Source organism: Pituophis catenifer, unplaced genomic scaffold (genome assembly GCF_029215685.1).
Source record: "Pituophis catenifer annectens isolate HBS135680 unplaced genomic scaffold, rPitCat1.0.hap2 SCAF_3, whole genome shotgun sequence".
Classification (NCBI taxonomy): Eukaryota; Metazoa; Chordata; class Lepidosauria; order Squamata; family Colubridae; genus Pituophis; species Pituophis catenifer.
The window spans coordinates 107,870,476-107,893,292 of NW_027256883.1; the positions used below are offsets into that span (position 1 = coordinate 107,870,476).

The 22,817-nt window shown below is 44.6% G+C and overlaps 1 protein-coding gene across 1 annotated transcript in view; it reads left to right on the plus strand.

Moving 5' to 3' along the window:
* Positions 1-478: 478 nt before the first annotated feature.
* The window catches only part of PRRX1 (paired related homeobox 1), an 80,311-nt gene continuing 57,972 nt past the window's right edge, over positions 479-22,817 (plus strand). Inside the window, exon 1 of the mRNA XM_070939198.1 lies at positions 479-722. Coding sequence (XP_070795299.1) covers positions 479-722 — 244 coding nt within the window. The remainder of the gene's footprint in view (positions 723-22,817) is intronic.

The window sequence follows — 22,817 nt, forward strand, 5'->3', positions numbered from 1 at the left end:
CCGCCCGCCCGCTTGCCAGGCTGCGTCGTTACAAGTGGCAGAGGGCCGCTTGGTCGGGAAGCCCAGCGGTAAGCGGCGCGGAGCTAGCGCAGCACTTCCCCCAGCAGCCCTCTTCCCTCAGCTCGCGGGCGAGGAGCTCAGCTGCGCCGCTAAGTCGGCGGGAAGCCTCGGCAAGACGCCCGCTCCTGCCGCCTCAGTTGCTCGCCCGGCTATCCAAGGAGCGCGGCCGGCTAAGGAAACGCAGGCGGGAGACGGGGTTCCCGCTTCAGTCGAGCTTTGCTGGGACTGAGGAGGCGTAGGACGCGGCTGATCTGCCGGCTTTGGGCCGCTCCGCGCGGCTTCCCCACCTGGAGCAGTCTCGCGACCCGGGAAAGCAACAGTGGCCGGCGGGCTTGGCCGGGCGCCTTTCGTCCGGGACTCCGACCGTCCTCCTCTGCCTTGGCTGCCCTCCTCCTACTCGGTCGGGGGAGGCAAAGCCATGACTTCCAGCTACGGGCACGTCCTGGAGAGACAGCCGGCCGTCCTAGCCACGCGCCTGGAGAGCCCCGGCAACCTCGACAGCCTGCAGGCAAAGAAGAACTTCTCGGTCAGCCACCTGTTGGATCTGGAGGAAGCCGGCGACTTGGTGGCGGCTCAGACCGACGAGAGCGTCGGGGAAAGCGGCCGGAGTCTCCTGGAATCGCCGGGGCTGACCAGCGGCAGTGACACTCAGCAGCAGGACGGTAAGTGTCGGAGCCGCGGCTTCCCGCCGGCCGCGCGCTTTGCCAGATTGCTCTTTTGCCCTCCCTTTCGGATGGCTGCGGAACAAACGATCGCCTGACAGCTAAGCATCGATCCAGGAACCCGACTTCTTAGACGCGCACGTGTACACCCACGCGTGACACGGCGTTTTCCGGGCGAGATAGACGAAGAAACGCAGGATAAAGGCGATATACACGTGCGGAAACGATGCTGCTCTATTTTTAAACCGATGCGTTTGAAGGGGAAAAGTTGCGCATTCCAGGGCTTTGGGTACGCGGTCCCTGCGGGCCAACAGGAACAAATATCTCCCTCTTATTAGGACTCGTTCCCACGAACGTAGTTTCCCTTCTTTCCTTTCGTTCACAAATCCACACCGGTTTAATAATAATTACTCCATTCTGACTTCGTCTAACCGGAGGCGCAAATTCACGTCCCCCACTGAGGATTTTTTCTCAGGTTGTAAAGGCTCCTCCAGTCCCGTGAGAGGCGGCGTAAAATCCAAGGTAAACGGGCATAGGGGAAATAAAGAGCACCTTCAGCTTAGGGGTATTAAAGATAGGAAACTTCCAGCGGACCACCTGGTCGCACCCCACAGTTAAAGTTTTAATGGTCCTCGTTTGGGGGGGAACCTTGGCGGACACCAGAGATTTACTTCCAAGTAAGCATGCGCAGCATTTGGTGATCAGGCCGCAAAGCTTCCAGGCGCGCGGCCTCTTTCCCGGGCGAGTCCTCGGCTCCGAGGATTTGGAGAGTTTGAGCGAGGGCGCCACGCGAGCTCGTTCGAAAAAACTGCCTGAGTCGAAGTGCCCCTCCGAAAAGCGTCTGAAGAAAGACAACCACCCTCCCCAGGCCGGGATTGGAGGCCGAGCTGGGAAGAAGGAGGGCAAAAAGCGAGCGGCTCCGGCAAGAGGGCCCTCAAGTCCGGCCTTGGGACGTGCAGCGTGAGGGCCGCCGAAGGCTCTGCTGCCTCAGCAACCCTCGGCTGGGGTGTTGTAGGCCCAAGGCAGGCAGATGGCCGCTCAGTTCTCGGAAAACTGAAATTGGGTCCATCTTTTTGGAAACATTCCCGATCCGCGAGGAGAAGCTACTTCGCGCCCACCCAGGCCCCTTCCCCGGCCTTCTGCTGCAAATCGCAGACCAAGCCGGAGCGGGAGACTCTTTCTAGGCATCAGCTCGAGCCGTCAAGCAGAGCTTTGAGGGGCTGGTCTCGCAGGTTGTTCCTTGCGCCCCTGAATTTGCCTTTCTTCCACTCTATTCCCCCCGTGCTTCTCACTGAATCCTTTCAAAATCTTTTTCCATTTCTTGACGAGAAGAAATGAAAGCGTTTTAGCTTCTTATTCAATCATCGCTGAGTTGCTGCACTAACAAAGGCTTCAGTCTCGCCGCGACCGTGATTAGGAAACGTTATCAATCGCTAGTGAGGAAACGGGGTGCCGCTATCCATCGATTTGCCTTGGCTTCGAAGGGGTTGCATGCGCGACCCACAGGTTTCTCCAACCTTGGGAATGGTTTTAGGCCTGAGCGGAGCGACGCGAGCCCCAAGCTGGGTCCAAAAGCTGCCCGGCGGCTTGTTCCCAGAGAGTGAGTGCCTCTGAGGAAAAAGAAGCCTTCTCGCGCTTCTCTTCTCGATGCAATCGACTCACCTCCGACTCTCCTGGCCTGTTTCCCTGGCCATTAGGTCGATCAGAGCAAGCCGCTTTAAACCAGGTCGGTCTCAGGAGTTTTAAGGAGGAAGTCCCACCTAAAATAGGTGGAATTTCTTGGAAATAAATACATTGGGAGTCAAATGAATGGCCATCTGTCAGTGTGCCATAATAGAGACTGTGCCAGGAGTACTTTCCAGAGTTAAAGGGCAGCCCTGGAAATGAAGTCCGGTAGTGGTACTTTTTAAAAAAAGAGTAAAATATCATGTCAAGGAAAATGCTTTTTTCAAATAACCGACTGGGAACGATGGACTAGAGTTTGCAGGACAAATCAGTCCGGCTGCAGAGGAGAAGCGTTTCAACGCCATCTAATCTCGCTGCACAAAATCCCTCCCCCGTTTACGTTATACTTTATAGGGGAATGGTACTTTGGTGGCTTAAATCTGATCCGTCTGCACTTTGAGTACCCTTGAAATGTTATTTGAGTGTCAGAGCATAGGCTTAGGATCCTTTTCGATGAAGGGAATTTTGGCCAGAGTGTAAAAAGCAGAACTCCCAGTAACTTACTTTTACTGTATATTCATTTCTGTGAAAAAGGAAAATTATCGAAAGGTAGAGAAGACCCCCGTTATGCCGTCGGGCAAGGTAGAGGAGACCCTCGTTATGCCGTCCTAGTTGCTGGACAAAGCCGGCAGATTCGGGAGAAAGTCGCGCTCTCTAGAAGGACTATTAGCCAGCTTCTGGTCTGAGCTTTTCCCCGGGAACTATCACAAAGGATGTCCCGGTGGGATTAGGAGACCCAGCGGAATGGGGCACAATGGTACCCTGCTAAGGTTTCTGTGTAGGGGAACTCAGTTTAAATATCCTGTTAACTTTTTGCTACCTTGTGAATTTGTGCAACATGAGACAATTAGCACCGCTCACCAAATAATCAACTAAGCCAAACCCTGCGTCCCCATATAAGGCAGGGTTGCCCCGATCTTGACGCAACGATCCTTGAAAAGAATCTGCTCCTGAGTAGAAGCTTCTTCTTTGTCCCCTGAGATGTGGTGGCGGTGAAGATTCAGGGAGGAAAGAGGCACCCAAGGAAAGACCATAGACAGGGCTATGAACCATCGGCTGAGGAAAAAAAGTGTGTGTGTGTGAGAGAGAGAGAGAGAGACTGACGTGCTTATTGGTGAACTGCTGTGTTCTGGGAAGACCCCCATTCAACCTTCCCTGGGAAGGGGGCACGGTGCCTCCTTCTCTCTGGCTGAGAGAAAGGGAACTCTTCACCCCAGCCCAGGCTGGAAGGTTAGATTAGCGTTTTTAAGGAAAGAGGTTGGGGAGAGGCCTCCTTGAAGAAAGGATGGGAGGGTGGGCTTGAGTGTCCTTCAGGGGTGAAATCAATTTGGAGGGATGGGAGTCTGAGTTGAATAAATGGGTGCATTTGTTGATATTCCATCACTTATTTTTTAAAAATAAAAGATCGTTTCCCAAAGATACTGTGACTTTTGGAGAACTAAATCAGAGAACCTAGAAGAATGAAAATGACCTGACCGCATCTTGGATTTTGAATTCTTTATCCCCTTCTTTTCCTCTCAGCTTCCCTCACCTTTCCTATCTCACAGAGAGAATTTTATAAGACTAGCTCTGTAGTTCCCTATTCATCCTGATCACAGGAGGATGAATTATTTAGCTCTTAATGAATCACGCAGCTGATAAGGGTCTTCCTTTCGGGGCATAGCCGGACTCCTCAGAGGCAAAGCACAAGAAAAGTTACATAACTTAGTCTTGGGGGCTCCGAGCCAGCCGCAGAGCATCTTCCTGCAGAACATTAAGGAAGGAGTAGCAGGCCTTAAATTGCATGACTTTCTCACCTATTAGTAGCGAGAAACATCAGCGTGTGAATAGCAGGTCTGAAGCTAATCTGACCAATTTGACAATTAAAAGCAAAACAACTCTCTAGGACTAGGTAAAAGGATCCAAGCTCTTTTTTTTAGGAGAAAAGATACTGAACAAGGAATTGGTATCTTTGAATTACACTTAATTACATTCTAATTACAGCAAAATATAAGCACGTTTGACGCAGTTGTCACCCACAAATATACGTTGCCCATTTGCAGCTAAGTTTTTGGCATTTCTACCTGGATTTTAAAAAATGTTTATGATTATCTGAGTGATGAATATCTATCTGAATTGAAAGGATCTTATAGGACCTGATGGAAATTCCTGTCTATCTCCAAAGTATGCCTGCCCTGGCATTCTAGATTCTGCCAATCAAAAATGTAGTTACGGATTTCAGAGCCTGAGGGAGACTGATTTGATTTTCCTACTGTGTCTTACTGCAAAGCTTTCCCATCCTCGCATACACAATGTCAGTGAGATTGGGGGGGGGGGTGGACCTTTTAGAACCCATGGCAATTATTCAGATAAAAACAAAACAAAACACAAAGTTGTCAAGATCAACATAAATTTGCTTCACCGAATTTTTCAGAAGGAATTAGCATACCCGTGCGTACAGGTCGGAGAATTGCAGTAATCGTTGCAGAAAGTCCCGCGCTGTTCATTATCTTACTTCAGAACCACTGTCCTGCCTGTTAGTTAAGAAGCCCTTCAACATTCAGCTTCAGCAGATGTCTGGGTAAATGAAAACTTTGCTGGAGAAGCGGTCCGAATAAAAAACAGAACACTTGCCCTTAAGGAAATAGTCTTGGTTACCCACTGAAATTGATCCAGCTGATAGCGATTGGGTCAGAAAAACATCTGGAATTGGGGGCAGAGTGCCCATTTACCTGATACCTCCCCACCCTTCTAAAATATCCGCTCCCGATTTGGTTATTAGCAACTGTTATGTTTCCACTGATCAAAGAGATTAGTCCCTTTTTAGTATGAATTCGTTTTGAGTGAGCTGTTTAGATCCGATTTATTTATTCACCGATTAACCGGTGAAAAAGCAATGACCTTGATTAAAATCCAGCCTTAAATTAAGCACTTCCACTGATTGCGATTTAAAAGCAGTTTGTTTATTGGGCTAAAGAGGATTAAGAATGAATAACCTTCCCAACCTCTTTTGCAGTACATATTATTGGTCTGTGCGATTTTCCTTTTAAAAGATTTAAGAAGTGCGATACTTTGGCTGCGACCCAATCTGGTCTAGGGAAAATGGGTACTCTATATTGATTCCAGTGATGTTTTTTCCACATAGGATTTTAAGTACGTTCCACTAACTGAGCTGAACTCTTTCCAAATGAATCGATTTATATCCACATTCTCTCATCTGCGGAATCGATTTTCTGAGGTAAATGTTGGTAGCGTTTAGAGAAATTAATTGTTTAATCGCTTTGAAGCACCCCCAACATTCATTCATTCAAACTATAAATATCTCCACAGTACTTTCACAGGAACAAAGGCAGGGAGGCAGACGTGCCGTACCAGTCCCGGGTAACAAATACTTGGTGTTCATCTCTGCTCAATAGTACGCGCATAGAAAGAGAGCGCACTCTTTTAAAACATACACAGATTAGTAGGAGTCCATCGTGGTTCCCCTAAATAGAACAATTTCACCCTTTTTCCACTTAATTTGCAAAGGAAACGGTTTTCAAGGCCTGCAACGGTAGTTTCTCAACCGCTTTAAAGACCGAACCGCGTTTTTACCATTGGCGTCTCATTTGACCCAAAAGAAGTTGCTGCGCTTTCTTTTCAGTTCGCGATACTCAAGGATTTGCTTCAAAACGCTGCCGATCCCCAGCCAGATTCATTGACCGAGGCAGGGCTATCTTGGTCTCCTCGTCCTCAGCATCTCGAAAGAAACTCCCCTCAGCTCGAGATGAGGAAGGCAGGAGCCCCCTGCCGCCCCCCCCCCCCCGCTTGTCTTAAAGCAATGGCGGGGAGGTCCATCTTCTGTTGTTCGGGGAACGTTGTCTTCTCTGTCCCCCGCTTGGTCGGGCGCAGTCGGAGTTCTTTCGCAATTACGGATCTGATAAGGTCCCAGTGTCCAATAAGAGGCGCCGCGGAAGTCACCGCATTGTGATTGAAGGGGAAGCGGCCGTTTAGAAAAAGATCACCCCAGAAAGATTGGCTGCGGAGACTGCCGGTCGTCCAGCCTTGGTTCCTTCGTCCGCCGTTCCTTCTGCTAAATATCCCTCCTAATCAGAGGGATATTCTGGTTAGGAGGGTAAACCTGCATGGCCGGTTTGAAAAGGAAACTCCTTGAAACTTAGGGTTCCCATGATGCGTTTGTCCATGATTAATTCGCATTTGCTTTGTTCAGCCTCCCTGAATGCAGCGCCTCACGCAGCGAAGTATAAGCTAATTGCTCGCCAAGGCTGTACTGCCGAATAGTTGTGGGTGAGGTTGTGCCTCGGAAGCCCAGGAGCTAACGGTTGTGAAAATCGCCCGATAACTTGAGAAAAATCGTCCGGCTACCTCGTTGCAGCTGCAAGTGAGGAAAAGACCCCAACAATATAGAAGCCTCCCAGCAATCTGTTGTGTGAATTGGGGGTCTTCTTTAATACCCCGAAACAAGGGCGGCTATGACCACCGTACGTAGAACCACAAGCTAGTCAGCACATGGGTTACATCACTCCAGTGACATTTATAGCTTAGTATAAGCCGTTGGTTTCATCGAAGTGTATTTTAACGTGTGGAGCGAAGGTAAAAGTACTTTCCACTGCGCGGTCCTAGCCTAGATGGACATGAAAGGTATCGGAAACAAAAGGGGGCAATTGGAATTAACATTTTTATATTCTTGATTTCTACTCCTCCTTAGTTTTCTTGTTACTTCTGCAAGTAAGAGGTGTCTTAATCCTAGGCACGGGATCGGTCTGCTGCTTTATCTTTCGCAGCCCACGGCCCAACAAGTTTCCTCAGATATATCGAGGATGTTGGAGTGAAGCTAAAGTCTCTCTAGATAAGGAGATCAGCCCCAGCAATAGATTTTGCAAGAGCTGTTGAGGAAATTTGATTGATTTCATTGATGAGATTCGGAATTCAGAGCCCCGGGGTTCCACTTTGTAGCAGCTAAGATGCTCTCTAGAGATCTGCCCAGCACAGACCGAGATCCGAGATCCACTTAGTTTCCCTATTTCGCAACCTAGCAGAAGCCCCCTAAAAGACAACTAAGAATTGACAATTAAAAAGCCTTAGTTGTCTTTTCAGTAAATTCTGGGGCTGATTAACCACAAAGCCTGCAAGACAGCTTAGCTGGCAAATAATGCATTCCTACATAAACCACCCCCACCGCCGCTACCACTGCCATTTACGCTACTCCATCTTATCTCGGAGGAAATCTCAGGTAAAAGTGTTTCTGACTGCAGCCTCGAATCTTAAATCCTACAATTTCGGGTTGCCGTGGTTTCAGAGATGAGAGCCTTCACGTGAAGGGACCGGTGAAAGCAAACGGGCGACCAGACTGGCTGGATCCCCTGAGCACTACAAAGTCAAAAAGCTACACGCCCCAGTTCTAAGCTGCAGTAGAATTCCCAAGGTGGGGGAGGGGGAGAGAGTTACTTCTGAGTAAAGAGGTATAACAGCGTTGTCTTCGAGTGGGAAGGAAGAGCTAAGTGGTCCTTTAAATTTATTCCATTACCCTCCACAGAGGTCAGATCAAGAGTCTCACATTTAGAGGCCAGGCGAAATCCACTATCCGTTGTTTTCGCTGGAGCCATATTTGCTTCTAATAGCCGTTGGCTGGGACAGCGCAGCAAAATCAGACAGGCTTCAGGACTTAGGTAGAGCAGCTTTTTGCAGCCGGGCTTATGTCGGGCAACTCCCTTAACTCTCCGCCAAGTTGGCAAAGGTTGGAAAAGTCCGCTGCAGAACAATTCCAAATAAGGCTGGAATGTTCGGAGGGACAGTGAGGAAACAGGGACAAGATCGGTCGGTAGGGCCCTGTAGTTTCGTTGCAGCCGCAGGCACAACCATCAACAACTTATGCAAAGGACTGCCATTTGTCAGAAATAGTGTAGGATCTCCTGCTTGGGTGGGGGGTTGGACTAGATGACCTACAAGGTCCCTTCCAACTCTGTTAATCTGTTAAAGAAAAGATAAGGCAAGGCAGGTGCATAGGAAGCCGCCTTGAGCCATGCTTCGTTAGATTTCAACTTTTATCAATTGAGCTGGTGAGCACGATTAATTAGCAAAGTATGAAGAGATGCTTCTCATTATATGATTGATTTTTGGAGTATATTGGGCCTGCTGTCTTTCAACATACGAAAAACGCTCAAAGCAGGAATCACAGCACAAATAGTAGGATTGCCTCAAGTCAGACATTTCCTCCTAACGTCCCCCCCCCCAAGCCCCCAATACTATCCAGATAGGTTTCCTCCAACATTGTGTTCTCCAGGTGTGAGATTTCAATGCCCGTAATACTCAAGCAGCATTTTCTTGAGATACATGGTATTGGATTATAGAATTTCCTGTGCTCCAGCCTAAACAGGAGATTGGAGGAATTGATCTAAGAAATTCATGGTTCAGGATAAAACATTCCAACAAAACATAGCTCCACTGTGTAGAAGCCACTTATTTTTCAGATTTGATTTCATTTGAGTTTGGGTCTATTTTTTGTCCTGCAGTTTTTGATTCCCTAGAGATCTTGGAGAAAACAGTTTCAAATGTTAAGTATTTGAACAATTATTTCCTATCTTCTTACTTATGATAGCAAGAACATATTCACTAGAATCCTGATAATCAGTGTGAAATGGTCATCTTATGTCTGTAGAGTTTTATGATTGAAAGCCACTCCCGGGAAAGATTTTTTAAAAAAAAACATGATTGTGTTTGCAAGTAAAAAATTTCCTTCCCAAAAAAATTAATCAGAATGTTGCTTGCATCCTATTTCCATGAAGAATTAATATTGTCATATATAGTATGTCTTCAAAGATGCTTTTATCTGTCAGCTGGAAATCATCCACATTAAATCTGTTTACTTCCTCTGATTTCTAATCTTTTAACTACACTGAAATGATGCCTCTATCACACAATGTGTGATAGTTTTACATAGTATAAAATGTGGCGATGAACCTTGGTGATGCTAAATATTTTGTTTTCTTTGTCTTCCTAAAACCATATCAAATTTCAACATAGTTATGTTAGTTGGGTTGCTTTATAACTGCACTTTTCTGTTTGAACTTGACTGCTGGACATTCTACGAACCTTTTATTTGCTATCCTCTGGCTTTTATTAAGTAAAGTTTGGGAGGATCCACTCAAAGTCAAACAATTAAAATTCCATTAACTTCAATAGAACATTATGAATGTGCTTGATGATTCAGTGTAATTCTATGAATCTTAGGAGGATTTGGTTTGATTGTTTTTTTTAACATTGGGCAGTATTTGAGAGGTAACAATCTGCATATATTAGTTAACAGTATTTTATATTGCATTGGCATTTTACCATATATGAACTAAAGTGCAATTGTATTTGCCTGCCCTCCTCACAAAGGAAAAAGCAAATTATATGGGTTCCCAGCTCACTATTATGGACCTGGAATTGGAATGATTGACTTATCTACCAGCTGATAGCTCCACTTCCAGAGTCATAAGTGTCCAATAGGCATATCTTGCATAATTAATTTCACTGTTTCTTGAGTAGCAGAAATTCCAAGGGTTGGCCTGGCTGACCACTCTTGACCTGGTATGATGACTTATGTATATCAGAGCATATTATAAGTTTTGATTCTCTAATATTATTGTTGCTGTACACAGCTTTATACTATAAATCTGTTTTATAGCATAACTCTACTTATGTCATCAAAATGAACCCATAAAGATAATATGTGCTTGACTGTCATTATGGATGCACCTTTACAATGAAAATAGATTATACATTCTGTTGAAATTTGCTCAGCCCAAAATCCAGATGTACTGAAACATTTTGAAAGAGTGTTAACTGCCACTGAAATCAGCAAGAGTTCAGAGCTGCTCATTTGTCTGAATAATGTAACGTTTCTAAATATTTGGTAGGTCCTCCAATTGTGCATTGCTGTGAAGGGACTTAATATCCACTCTCTTTCTCCACTGGCCATGCCAACATTTTCATTCCCTGTGATTTTCCTATTGAGCCAAGAGCTCTGAAATTGGTAGATGTGGTAATATAATGCATCTCCATTCCCTCTGTACCTCCTCCTATTCAGTTGCCAGTAATTTTTAAACTCTACAACAATTTTTCCATCAAGATGTCTTTATATTTCAACTGTAGTATTTAATGCTTCTTAAATATTCAAAGTTTCTTTTATATACAATCAGAGGCATTTTCCAATGTGTCAAATTATAATATCCCTACCATGCAGGGTGAACCATGAGAGATAGAGATAGAAGAGTTTTTCTTATGTCTTAGGGATAAAGACTTGAATCAGGGACATGTCAATGCATCACATGCAGCCTATTTCAGTGTTTTGAAATGAGCCCGTTTCCATGAGTGCAGTTATAAGAAAGTATCTTAAACTCTCTATTACTCTTTCAGTTTATGAACGAAAGTATAATAATTACCATTACCAAACTATATTTCCCCCCCCCCAAATCAAAAAGCTTGGTGTATCAGAAATACCGAAACAATCTTTATTTAACAATTGACTTGTCAGATAAGAAAACAGAAGATAAGAGGATGAGAAGATTGTCAGGGATCTAGATATGTCAAAATCACATATAAACACTTTGACAAAGCACAGCTAGTCAAGTTAGACAGAGGGCTTAGGAACAGGAGACATTTTTTCTGAAATTATTAGACTCAGCTGATGATGTTGATAAGAGGCCTAACATAAAGAAGTTGATCCTTGCTGTGGTAGATCTTAAAGTATGTGAAGGAATGCATCTCTTTTGTGAACTAAATCAGAAAATACTTTCAGGATATTATAAATAAAAATTCATAATATTTGGATTCACTAACAGGCTGATTGTTTGAAAGAAACTCATTCAAAACAGCAAGCATTTTGTCAGAATCCAACCTGAAGCATTGCCTGAATTTTTTAAGAATGCTGTTTTAAAGCCTGTGAATACATCAGCAACATTCCAATGGTAATGAAAAGACTGCTTGATCTTTTCCTAAATGCTTTTTTTTTTTTTTTGCAAAAGGTAGCCCTTGAAAACTAAGTTCAATTTCCAGAAATAGAATATAATACAATGTTAGTATTTCATGGTTTAATAGTGTTCAGAAGAAATGTTTGAAAATTAGAATTATGGGTTGAGGACACATTTTTATTGGCCAGTTTTTCTTTTTTTAAAAAACAAGTTTATATCTTGCTCATAGAGGGCTAACTTGTTTGTTTCCTCCCTGGGCATTCATCGCCTATTCACTGTATTTCGGTACTTTTTTTTTTTCCTATGGAGGTTGATGTGCTGGGCGTTTTGAGCTCAAAACATTTCACTTTTGAAATAGCCAACAAGAAAGGGCAGCATAGTAGTTCCATTGATCAACTCTCTCATTAAAGACTTTGCCTGGTTCTTTATTCCATTCAGATTTACCTTCCCTTGGCCCATGTGACATTGCCAGAGGAGCTGGATCAAGCCAGGAGGAAAATTTAACTCCCTGCTCTCTGTTTTAATATCAGAAATTTTTAAATGCGGAACTTGAAATTGACAATAATTACTCATATCAACAAACTGTTCCCTGCCTGAAAGATGGTCAATTTTTCACTCCCTACAGAAATCCCATTCATTTTTTTTAAAAAAATTATTGTACTTTGTATTTTTTTATTATATTGGACTTATCTGTATATTTGATTCCTGACCAATATTATTAAAAACACCAATTGCTTCCTAGGTATTGTATAATTATTTTAAAAGGGGGGGGGGGCACACAACCTGCTGTTAGATTTTTAGTCTAAAAACAACCTAAAGAAAAAGGGAAGGAGAATGAAATTAGGCATCAGGACATTTCAGTTACAGAAAGCCCCGGTGAAATAGCTATTGTGGAGATATGATTGGGACAGAGAAATCAAATACAATTTTTCCCAGCTGAGATAGTGCCCTGAATTTCCTGGATTTTTCCTCAGGGGTATTCTGTTGAAAAAATTCTAATAAAGGACAGTCCGGGGAGAGTAGAAGCCAACTATCTCTTTGTCCCAGGGAAGCAAATGCTACTTTACCTCTTTCTGTAATACAGCTTATCCTGAATCACATCCAACAGATTGAGGTTTGTGGACTATGATGCTATAACTCTTATTAGCCTGTGAACAAAACATAAATAAGATTCAGAAGCTGAACTCTGGAATTTATTCTACAGTGATGCCTTCTTTTAAAAATGAAAGGTTAAATAAATGCATCAAGAGACAAAAGAGTTGAGGGATGTTCTTGGCAAACAGGAATATAAATTCTAGCAAGTCAGTAATGTCAGGATAACAAAAGCAACACCTCTTTCTGATTTTCTGTTTTGCTTTAGTCTCATGTCATATGCCTAAAAAGCATCTCTTCAGCAATGGAAATATTCTTGACTATATTTTAATGCCACTGGTGTGTATAATCGCAAAGAAGTCATCTTTAGTCAAACCTTTGGTAAGATGGAAGTTTTTGTTTTATTAAAAATAAAACTGCAGGCTTTCTTGCACTTTTAATAGTTGAGAAATTCTCACTCATAATACAAATATATCCCTGTTATATTAGAGATATTTTCAGATTTTCAGATATATAGAGATATATTAGAGATAAAACAAATAAACCAAACACCCTGGCAGTTTTGTAAGCCCAGCTTGCTGTATGCTTATGCCCTGTATGCTCTTTTTTTAAAGCTATTTATATTGCATGAAGTACAATATGCTATATCGGTATCTGATATAAAAGTGCATAATAAATAAATATCTGTTAACACATCAAATTTGTAAGATAAAACATTGAATTGGCATGTCCTGACAGATTATCTTTCATGAGTATCAACTTTTTTCATTTGCACTAAGTGTTCATTCTAGATGGCGTAATTTAATGAAGTATGAAACCACGATGGAAGCCCAGGGGAGAGTCCATTTTAAAAGCAAAACCGTGTAACCATTACTCCATCAACAAATCAGGCCTTTTCCTTTCCCCAAATTGCAATGCAGGTTAGAAACAGATGTTCAAAGTACACTAAAGCAGCATTTATTTTTCTTCAGTTACTTAAGATTTGAAAAGGGTTTAGAGTTTGTAACAATCTTTCAAGAATCCAGTGTCCTGGAGTGTTCCAGAAGCTAAGATGAACATGGGCAGAACTGTTTGGGCTGATATTTGTCTTTCCCACATAAACACGTGGATGTTGTAAATTCTTCAGGGCATAGTTGAATCTGGCCTTCTTTGTCCTGCTTACATGAAAAGCATCATGAACATCAAGGGACCTTCTTTCATTCCTCCTTCTCATTCCCATCTCTTCCTTCTTTCCTTCTTTCTTCCCTCCCTGGAAATCTGAGAGAAGCCCTTTCTTGATTTGTTTCTTTTAGAAACTCTTATCTTCTCCCCACTGGAAGAAGGTGTTGTATTCACCAAACGGTGATAATAGTACCACCCAAGAGATGGAGAGAGAGCCCCACCTGTTATGAATTTTGATTGCTGAACTGTCAGTCTGTCACTATTTGCCAGCAGTAAGCCAAACAAGAAAATGGTCAACCAGAAATTCTAGGAATACTTATTCAGAAGTATTTATAAACATATAAAATTATTTTTAAATTGAAATGACTTTCAATTTATTCTTTCAACAATGAACAATTTAAAAGGTACATGAGACATGGGAAAACAGTTTGCAAATGTCTGTCAAAAATAATTCTTCCTGGAATAAAACTATACTTCTGAAGGAGAAGCAAAATAACAGGATGGGGGAGATCTGGTTGATCTTCCATGAGAGTCCTTTCAACGTAATGGAAGTAGCAGACAGATCTCTGATGTTAGAATCAGTTGATCAAAAAAGAACAGCAGAACCACATGGGAACCAATGATTTCTGTGTCTGTTTAATGTTAAGTTAAGGAGGAGTTTCTAAGTATTGTAACTAGAATTCCAAGAACTGGAATTACTAAGGATTGTAGTAATCCAGCAGACCGCATTTTTGCTGCAAAATTCAGTAGCATGTCAAGTCGCTCAAAAGGCAGTCATATAGGAGCGCTATTCAAAGGCAGTACTGTAGGGGGATAATCCTGAGGTACAGGTAACCCTTGACTTACAGCAATTCGTTTAGTGATCATTCAAAGTTACAATGGCACTGAAAAAAGTGACTTATCGACAGTGTTTCATAGTTATGCCAGTGGTGAAATCCAATTTTTTTTACTCCCGGTTCTGTGAGTGTGGCTTGGGCGTGGTGTAGTTTGGTGTGTGTGGCTTGGTGAGCATGGCAGGGGAAAGATACTGCAAAATCTCTATTCCCATCCCACTCCAGGGGAAGGATACTGCAAAATCCCCATTCCTTCCCCACTCCTGGGGGAAGGATATTGCAAAATTTCCATTCCTACCCCATTCCGAGGCCAGTCAAAGGTGGTATTTGCTGGTTCTCTGAACTGCTCAAAATTTCTGCTACCGGTTCTCCAGAACCAGTCAGAACGTGCTGGATTTCACCCCTGAGTTATGCCCTTTCCAGCATCCCCATTATCATGTGATCAAAATCCAGATACTTCGCAACTGATTCATACTTAGGACTGTTGCAGCATCCCAGGGTCATGTGATCACCTTTTGTGACCTTCTGACAAGCAAAGTCAATGGGGAAACCAGATTCACTTAACAACCAGGTTACTAACTTATCAACTGCAGTGATTCACTTAATAACTGAGGCAAGGAAGGTCGCAAAATGGGTTAAAGTTCACTTAACAAATGTTTCATTTAACAACAAAAACTTTGGGCTCAATTGTGGTGGTAAGTGGACATAAGTCAAGGACTACCTATATTAATATTATACCTCTATAATCACATCTGACTTAGTGTAAAAGCACACCATGGTCATAATAACTCCTGGACTTTTGTTTATGAGTCCTTTTGCACAATTGCATGCAAATGTCAGAAGCAGAATTGCAGTTATTAAAACAACTAATTTGGCTGACAGGACTTTAATCAGTTTTGGTCCTGAACAGTCTGAAGCTTACGTGCTCAGCCTTTAACATTCTGCCCCATTCACAGCTAATCCTTTGGTAAATTTTTGGATGAAGGTTTGCTTTTTCCTGTGTGGGGATGGTAAGTCATGCCCTTTTGGCCTCCAGCTCTGGCACCTAGACTGTTTACTTAGCACTGGGCAGAAAAGGTGAGGTTATTCTAGAGATCTGCTAGAGTGAGAGGCCATATCTCAGGGAGTGGTGACAGAGCAGCTCCCTGATCTCTGCGGTTTTCCATGTTTGCACTGAGGCCTGTGATCCGATTCCCCCTTAGCAAGCAAATTGTACAAACGTTTGCCTCCAAGCACTCTCTCCAGCAAAACCTCAAGACTGTTTTCCCAGCATGGGATATTTTTCTTTCCCTTTTGGACTCAGCAGAAGCTGCAATGTGGCATGAAGTAAGGCGCCTTGGAGACTCCAGGGCTGCATGATGTCATGATGGATTATAGTAGAATATCAAGGAGAGAGTGGAAGACAATGTAGGAATGGGGGGGGGGGGGGTTGGGGTTAAGGCAGGAACTGAGTATCAGATCCCCAAATAGGCAGGCTTGGATGGTGTATAACGAGAAAATGCACTGGGAGCAAAAAATCTAATTTCTTTGGGTCTCCCCCTTTAATCTTCCCAATTTACAGCTCATTCTGATAAGGCCTTTCCCTTCTAGCCCTGTTCACTCAGCATCAAGCTAACTTAAAATAACACTAGCATTAACTTGGCTGTTCCCATTGCTTCTCTTGTATCTGTTCCAAGTCACTGATGAAGGATGTTGCCCTGACTGGAAAAAAAGGCTCTTGATACAGGCAAAGGGAGTGGTGTGTGTGTGTGTCTTTCCCTATTTGACTGGAGTTCTCTTTTAGCAAATGACCAGGCAGTACAGAAAATGTCTGCCAGTTAGGGCTCTGCAGTAGAAATGGGGGCGGTGAGACATCAGGGTTCTGTTGGGCTAGGTTCATTAGGTTGACTTGTCTGCACCCTCATTCTGATATGTCCCAGATTTAAATAACATAAATGTATAGAAAATGTATAGGAAAACTGACAAATAAGCCACAAAACCCCAGTTCTAATTCCTCATTTTTTGCAAACAGTGCATTTCAGACTACCATTATGCAGACTAGCCTCCCCTCCGCAATATGAAATAAATGAGATCTGTTGCCTTCTTCTTTTTTGCTTTGTCGGAACCTGGAGGTAGCAGGGGCAGGTAAACACGAAGGGAATTGACTTGAGGAAATAATATGCTAATGGAGAAGGCAAAGGCTGGGAAAGAAATGGTTGTGGTGGAGGATGTGCAGTAGACAGAGGAGACCTCCAAATTCTTTTCTGATTGCAACAGATGAGCTGACTTTGCTGACAAGATAATCTATGACAAAACATTCAAATTTTAATATTTAATTTAATTTGTTTGATTTAGGCACCATGCACTACAAACTTCACTCCCTGAAGTAATTATAGGATAGTATCTATTTAGGAAGGGAAAATGCTACTTTAAAACCAGTAGATTTAATGATGATTTAAAGATGTTACACTCAAGTGCTTCATGAGCTGGGGTATATAACCCCTTGTTTGCATTTAACATTTTTCACTGGAAACATCGATTTTCATCTTTGATCTCACAACCATACCTTCATCTCTTGCCCCAAGAACTGCAGCTACTGCTATTTGTTTTTTGTTGTTATCCAACAAAATGCTATATGTGAATGCTATGTGTGCTATGTGGCAAGTGGGGCATGCAAAGCTGCCCAGAAAAGGTCAGAAGGAGCATCAACAGAATTTCATCAGACTTCACTCTATCCTATTCTAATTCCTACTGCAGGGTCTAATTGTTGGATGTCTGACCTGCCAGCTGGGTGTATGCTAAAGAGCAGGTTGGAATGTCAGAGCAGTAAACCAAGAAGGGAAAGATTGCTCTTGTCAGAAATGATTGTGTCATGATAAACAACAAGTGGAGGCATCTTTTGATATTTCAGCAATCTAGCCTTCAAATTTGTGCCAGGTAGAAAATATTTCTTCTGCCAATCTAGATGAAGTGGCTGCTATTGCCCACAACCTTGAGACTTCCTCATGCAGAATTAAGACCATAATTCTGATTTTCATAATTTTGCTGCTTTAGAAGAACTCCGTGTGTAGAATTGATCAAATATGCAATACTAGAATCCTGCTGAACCATTATGGAGGTGTGGTTTCCAGTTCAGATGATATAGCAAAAATCTTTCTTTTCCTCTTGGATAAAACTAGGACAGTTGCCAATTTGTGCTACAATGAGCAACTTGAAATGGGAATGATTCATCCCAGTTATTGGTAAATTTAAAGAGTACACTACCGCCTATTACCAGTGCTGGATAATCTTCCAGTAGATTAGGTAGTGTGGCTCAGATCTGTTTCTTCATCTGCCTCATTTTACTTAGCCAAAATTTTCCTCCAAGTTGCTTTCCTCACTTGGTCTGTCACCTGCCTTGATCAAACCAGCTGTTCAATTGCCTCAGTTGTCGCATAGTCCATAGCAAAGCTAAGCAGACTGTGTCAGGGATAAATGCCTTGCCTCGGGTCCTGGGGCAGAGGCAGGGGGGCTGGATAGGCCAACCCCCAAGGTCCACCCTAACCCAATGGCCCCTCCTTACCTTAGCCATGCCCAAAGGGTACTTAAGGTCCAGCCATGCGGTCCTGGCTCAGTTCCAGATCTGTACCTGTAATAATAAGATGCCATATAAATAAAGAGTATTGATACATAGAGTACCTGTTTGTCTGGAGTTATTGGGCACGATCGTTGAATAACCTCACAATATGGTAGCAGAGGATGGTTAAATAGCCCAACTGTAATACTCCAGGACATGCAAGGGACCACGATGGACAGGGTGAATACCAGGGCATTCACCAAGAAGATGGCAGAAAGACCCGAAGCCACGCAAGGAGAGGCACCCAAAATGAGCGGCCTGCTCCACCACTCATGCACCCCGACCAGATGCGACGAGAGGTGGAAGGAACCCGAGAGCCCGACAAGAGAGAAGCACGACCTAAAGGAAAAATTTCAGAAGCTAATAGACTCATCACAAAACAACACCAACCTCATCGTGGAACTCCGAAGCCTGGTCAAAGGCTGCGAAGCAGCGAGTGAGGAAGATGAAGACGAGTCCGACTACAACGACGAAGATGCGGTAAGAAAGAACTGCCCCCACCAGAAACCCACCGAAAAGGCCGAAAAAGAATTTGCGCCCTTTTCGCGGTGGCCATCTTGGGAGGTGACATCACCAAAGATGGCCGACCAATCACCAATAGACTCCCAAGATTTAAATCTCATGGCAGGAATCGGGGCCTACTCGAGAGTAACCACCAAAAACTACCGCGGCAAGCAGGAAAACCCCAAGCCAAAAACTACGAGCTCACCTACCGAGCCCGAGCTCAACAAAGCAATAGAATTGATTACCGCGGCCCTAGGGGACAAAACGAGGCTGCCGGACATCCACTCCGGTGCCAGGCCAAAGCGCAGGGGGGATGCCAACACGAGGGGGACCAGCGCCGACATCCACCCAGGGGAGCAGACCGCCACCGCGCAGGCCCAACACTACCCACGACTCCCAGGAAGCCCACCCATGGGGACCGAACACCGAGGGCGATGGAGCTACTCACCAGACCGACAACCAGGACCAGATCCAAGGCCTGCGGGACCGTCTGCAGGCAGGGGACGACCATCAGCGGGCAGGGGCCTCGCCGATGGTCGTCCCCTGCCTGCAGACGGTCCCGCAGGCCTTGGATCTGCGGGACACCGGCCCGACACCCGGAGGGAGCATCCACGCGAGGCCGGGCCATCCGGGACCATTTGCGGCCCCAGCGGGACTTCCGACCTTCACCGGCAACTCTCACCGCTTTCCGGAGCTCCAGGCGATGATCCGAAGCGACTTCGACCAGGTGAGGCCGGCCAAAGAGGAACCGAAGGCCCATCCGGAAGATTGGGGCCTTCACCCGGGAGCCGCAGAGAAGAGCTCCTCACTCCACGGCGGCTGGGCTGGAATGAACTTCGGACATGCGCAATGCCTCCCTGCTAGAGAAACGGAGCGGAACATAGAGCTAGACCGACGCAAGCACATAGAAGCAAGTCAGTTCAGACTCGCCACAGTCATCCCTCTGCCTTATTGCGAGTATCCTCATGTGAGAAACCATGGACAGCGACACAATGTAAGTAATTTAACTTACAATTCAGGGACTTTACCAAGTGACTTTCCCAAACTGAGACTAGATGGGGAGAATTTTCTGGACTGGAACCAACAGCTCCAAGTCACCCTGCTGAAGGAAGACCTACTATCCCTAGTCACTGATCCCCCAGAAAAACCTTGGACTTTTGAATTAGATTGCACTCACCATAAAGCCTATTATATTGTTATTGCTAGCATTACCCCCAGCATTTACCCTAGCATTAGCCACCACTTAACCGCTCTAGAGGTAATACAGAGGATGCACAAACTATTTTACTGTCAAAGCGTAGCAAGCACCACTAGACTATCTAGAGAGTTCTATGCCACCAAACTTAAGGCAGGAACCCCAATGAGCGAGCATTTGTTGCCCCAAAGGGGAGAGGTCATAAGTGAGAGAACCATGATAAGCATTATTGTGAATTCCCTGGACCCCAGCTGGGACACCTTCATCACACAGATAGACAGCCTCGGCTCAGGGAAACTCACACTAGAACTACTAACAAGCAAACTCATAGCTGAAGACAGCATTAGGAAAGACCGCTGACTAAGCCGTAGGGAGCAGAGACCCAGCAGAAGGACTGAGCCACAGGGTAGGAGCCACAGTAACTCAGAGTGCTACATTTGTGGTTCAAAGAACCACTACAAAAGGGATTGCCCTAGAAACAGAGGGGACAGAGACAGGTCACACCGGAGGGACAGACCAGAACAAAGGACGAGATACAGTGACAGGCGCTCACCAGAGGACAGACACAGGTGCAGAGACTCCCCTAGCCCTAGGGACAGAAGAAATTACAGGGATAGCTCCAGGGAGAACCAGACTGGGTCACTGTATGGACTAGGAGATCAAGAACAACATACTGATCAGGACAGGAAAGTAGGCACATGGCTGCTGGACTCAGGAGCCACCAACCACACCACATATGATCAGAGCTCGCTGACCTCATTCACAAAAGAAAGCTTTATAATTAAGGTGGCTAACCAAAACAATGTGCAAGTGACAGGGAAAGGCAACACATACGTGCCAGGGATAGGAACAATACAGGGAGCGCTACTGGTTCCAAACATACCCTACAACATCCTTGCCACACTAAAACTGAGCAAGGACAACAACATTGAGGTGACATTCAAAGAAGGGAAGGCACACGTAACTAGAGGGGGCAAGAGCATAGGGAAAACAGTGATTAGTGGGGATTTGCCATTCTTCCACCCAGTCAGTGAAACACAACCCAAGATAAACAACCACCAGAGAGCAAAACCCGACAACCCAGACAACACAAGTGAGGAAGTAGAGGGAGTCAATCACACTCACATCACTAGTGACTCAAGTAAGCAGGGGACACTTAAGAAGGAGAAACCAGCGATAGGGAAACTAATGCAACAACTGTGCACACCTGCTACATAGGAGACTAGGGCACATCAGTTTCCCCGTGGTACAGAAAATGATGGAATGCTCCGAAGGTGTAAAAATAAAGAATTGTGAGAACTATCTCGAGTGTTCTATTTGTAAAAGCTCCAAACTAAGGACCAAACCCAGGCCCAAAAAGTCAGTACACACAACCAATTCAATTTTCCAACTTATACACATGGACTTAGTGGAGACACTAAGGCCCTCCATTAAATACAGGAAGAGGTTCTTCCTAACCATTGTGGACGATTTCAGCCGCTATGGCTTTGTATACACCCTGAAGCACAAAAACGAGGTGTTCCAAAAATTTAAAGAGTTCTATGCAAGGGTGGAAACACAACATAACACTAGGATCAGCCAAATAATGACAGACCGCAGGTCTGAATTTTTGTCAAGCGATTTCTTGCGATGACTGAAGGCATGCGGGATAGTCCATTACACGTCTTCTCCGTTCTCCGCCTTTCAAAATGGCATCGTAGAACAAAAAAATGGAACCCTACAGACCATGATGAGGTGCGCACTAGAGGATGCCGGCTTAGGGCAGCATTTCTGGTCAGAAGCACTCATATATTCAAACTACACATTAAACAGGCTGTGGTCCAGTGTACTAAATAAAACTCCATATGAGCTGATGTACCAGAGGAAACCACAGGTGTCACACTTACATATATTCGGGGTCACAGCCGACGTGCATATCCCTAAACAATTGAGACATAAGGGAGACAAGGTATCCAGAAGGTTGAGGTTCATGGGATACGAACCAGGGACAAAGGGGTATAGGTTCATAGACAGCAATAACAGATTTGTGGTATCACGAACAGCTGTCTTCCACGAAAATGCCAATTGGTCCAAGATACACCTCAACGAGGTGTCCCTTAGCAAGGACGGAACAGGAGATAACCAAAAGATGACAGGGCATGACACAGGAAAGGTCACAGAGCAGGAAAGGAACAGACCCAAGAAACAAGATGTGCAAGTGAAGGGATGGAAAGAGAATCACCCTTGCATTAAAGTAGAGTCACTCACAGAGAAAGAAGCTAAGTACTTACATGACACTGAGACACCCCCGGCCAGGTCAGTCAGGGCAAACAGGGGCAAAGCACCAAAGAAATTAGAGGACTACATATTGTCCCTACACACTAACCAATTAACCCCCAACACATATGGGGATGTGCTGAAGCTACCAGAGGGAGAGAGAACAAAATGGGAACAAGCAATGGAGAGGGAAATGAGCAGTCTAAGGGAACTAAATGTATACACCCCCTCCGAAGTCCCAGCAGGTAAAACCCCCATAGGCACCAGGTGGGTCTACAAGATTAAAACATTAGAGGGAAATAAAGTCCTCTACAAAGCTAGACTGGTGGCGCAAGGGTTCGCACAAAGATACCCTGATGATTATACAGAGACATACTCCCCCACAGTCAGGGCTGAAAGTGTGAAATGCGCATTGGTGATTGCATCGTTACTTGGACTACAAGTACATCAATTCGATGTACAAACTGCCTACCTGCACGCTGAGCTCGACAAGGAGATATATGTAAGGGCGCCACCCAGCCAGAGCACCAGGGAGGGGGAAACCTGGGTCCTGAACAGAAGTCTGTATGGACTCAAGCAATCAGGTAAACATTGGTACGAATGCCTGTCCAAGACTCTGAAATCCATGGGATTCTCAGCCACCTCGGCGGACAACTGTTTCTTCACTAAGAAGGTGGGCAACTCTGTCGAATATGTCTTAATATACGTGACAACATACTGTACATCAGCGACCAGCCTAGCAAATGCAATGACTTTGCCAATGAACTGGGGAGACATTTCTCATTGAAGATATTGGGTAAA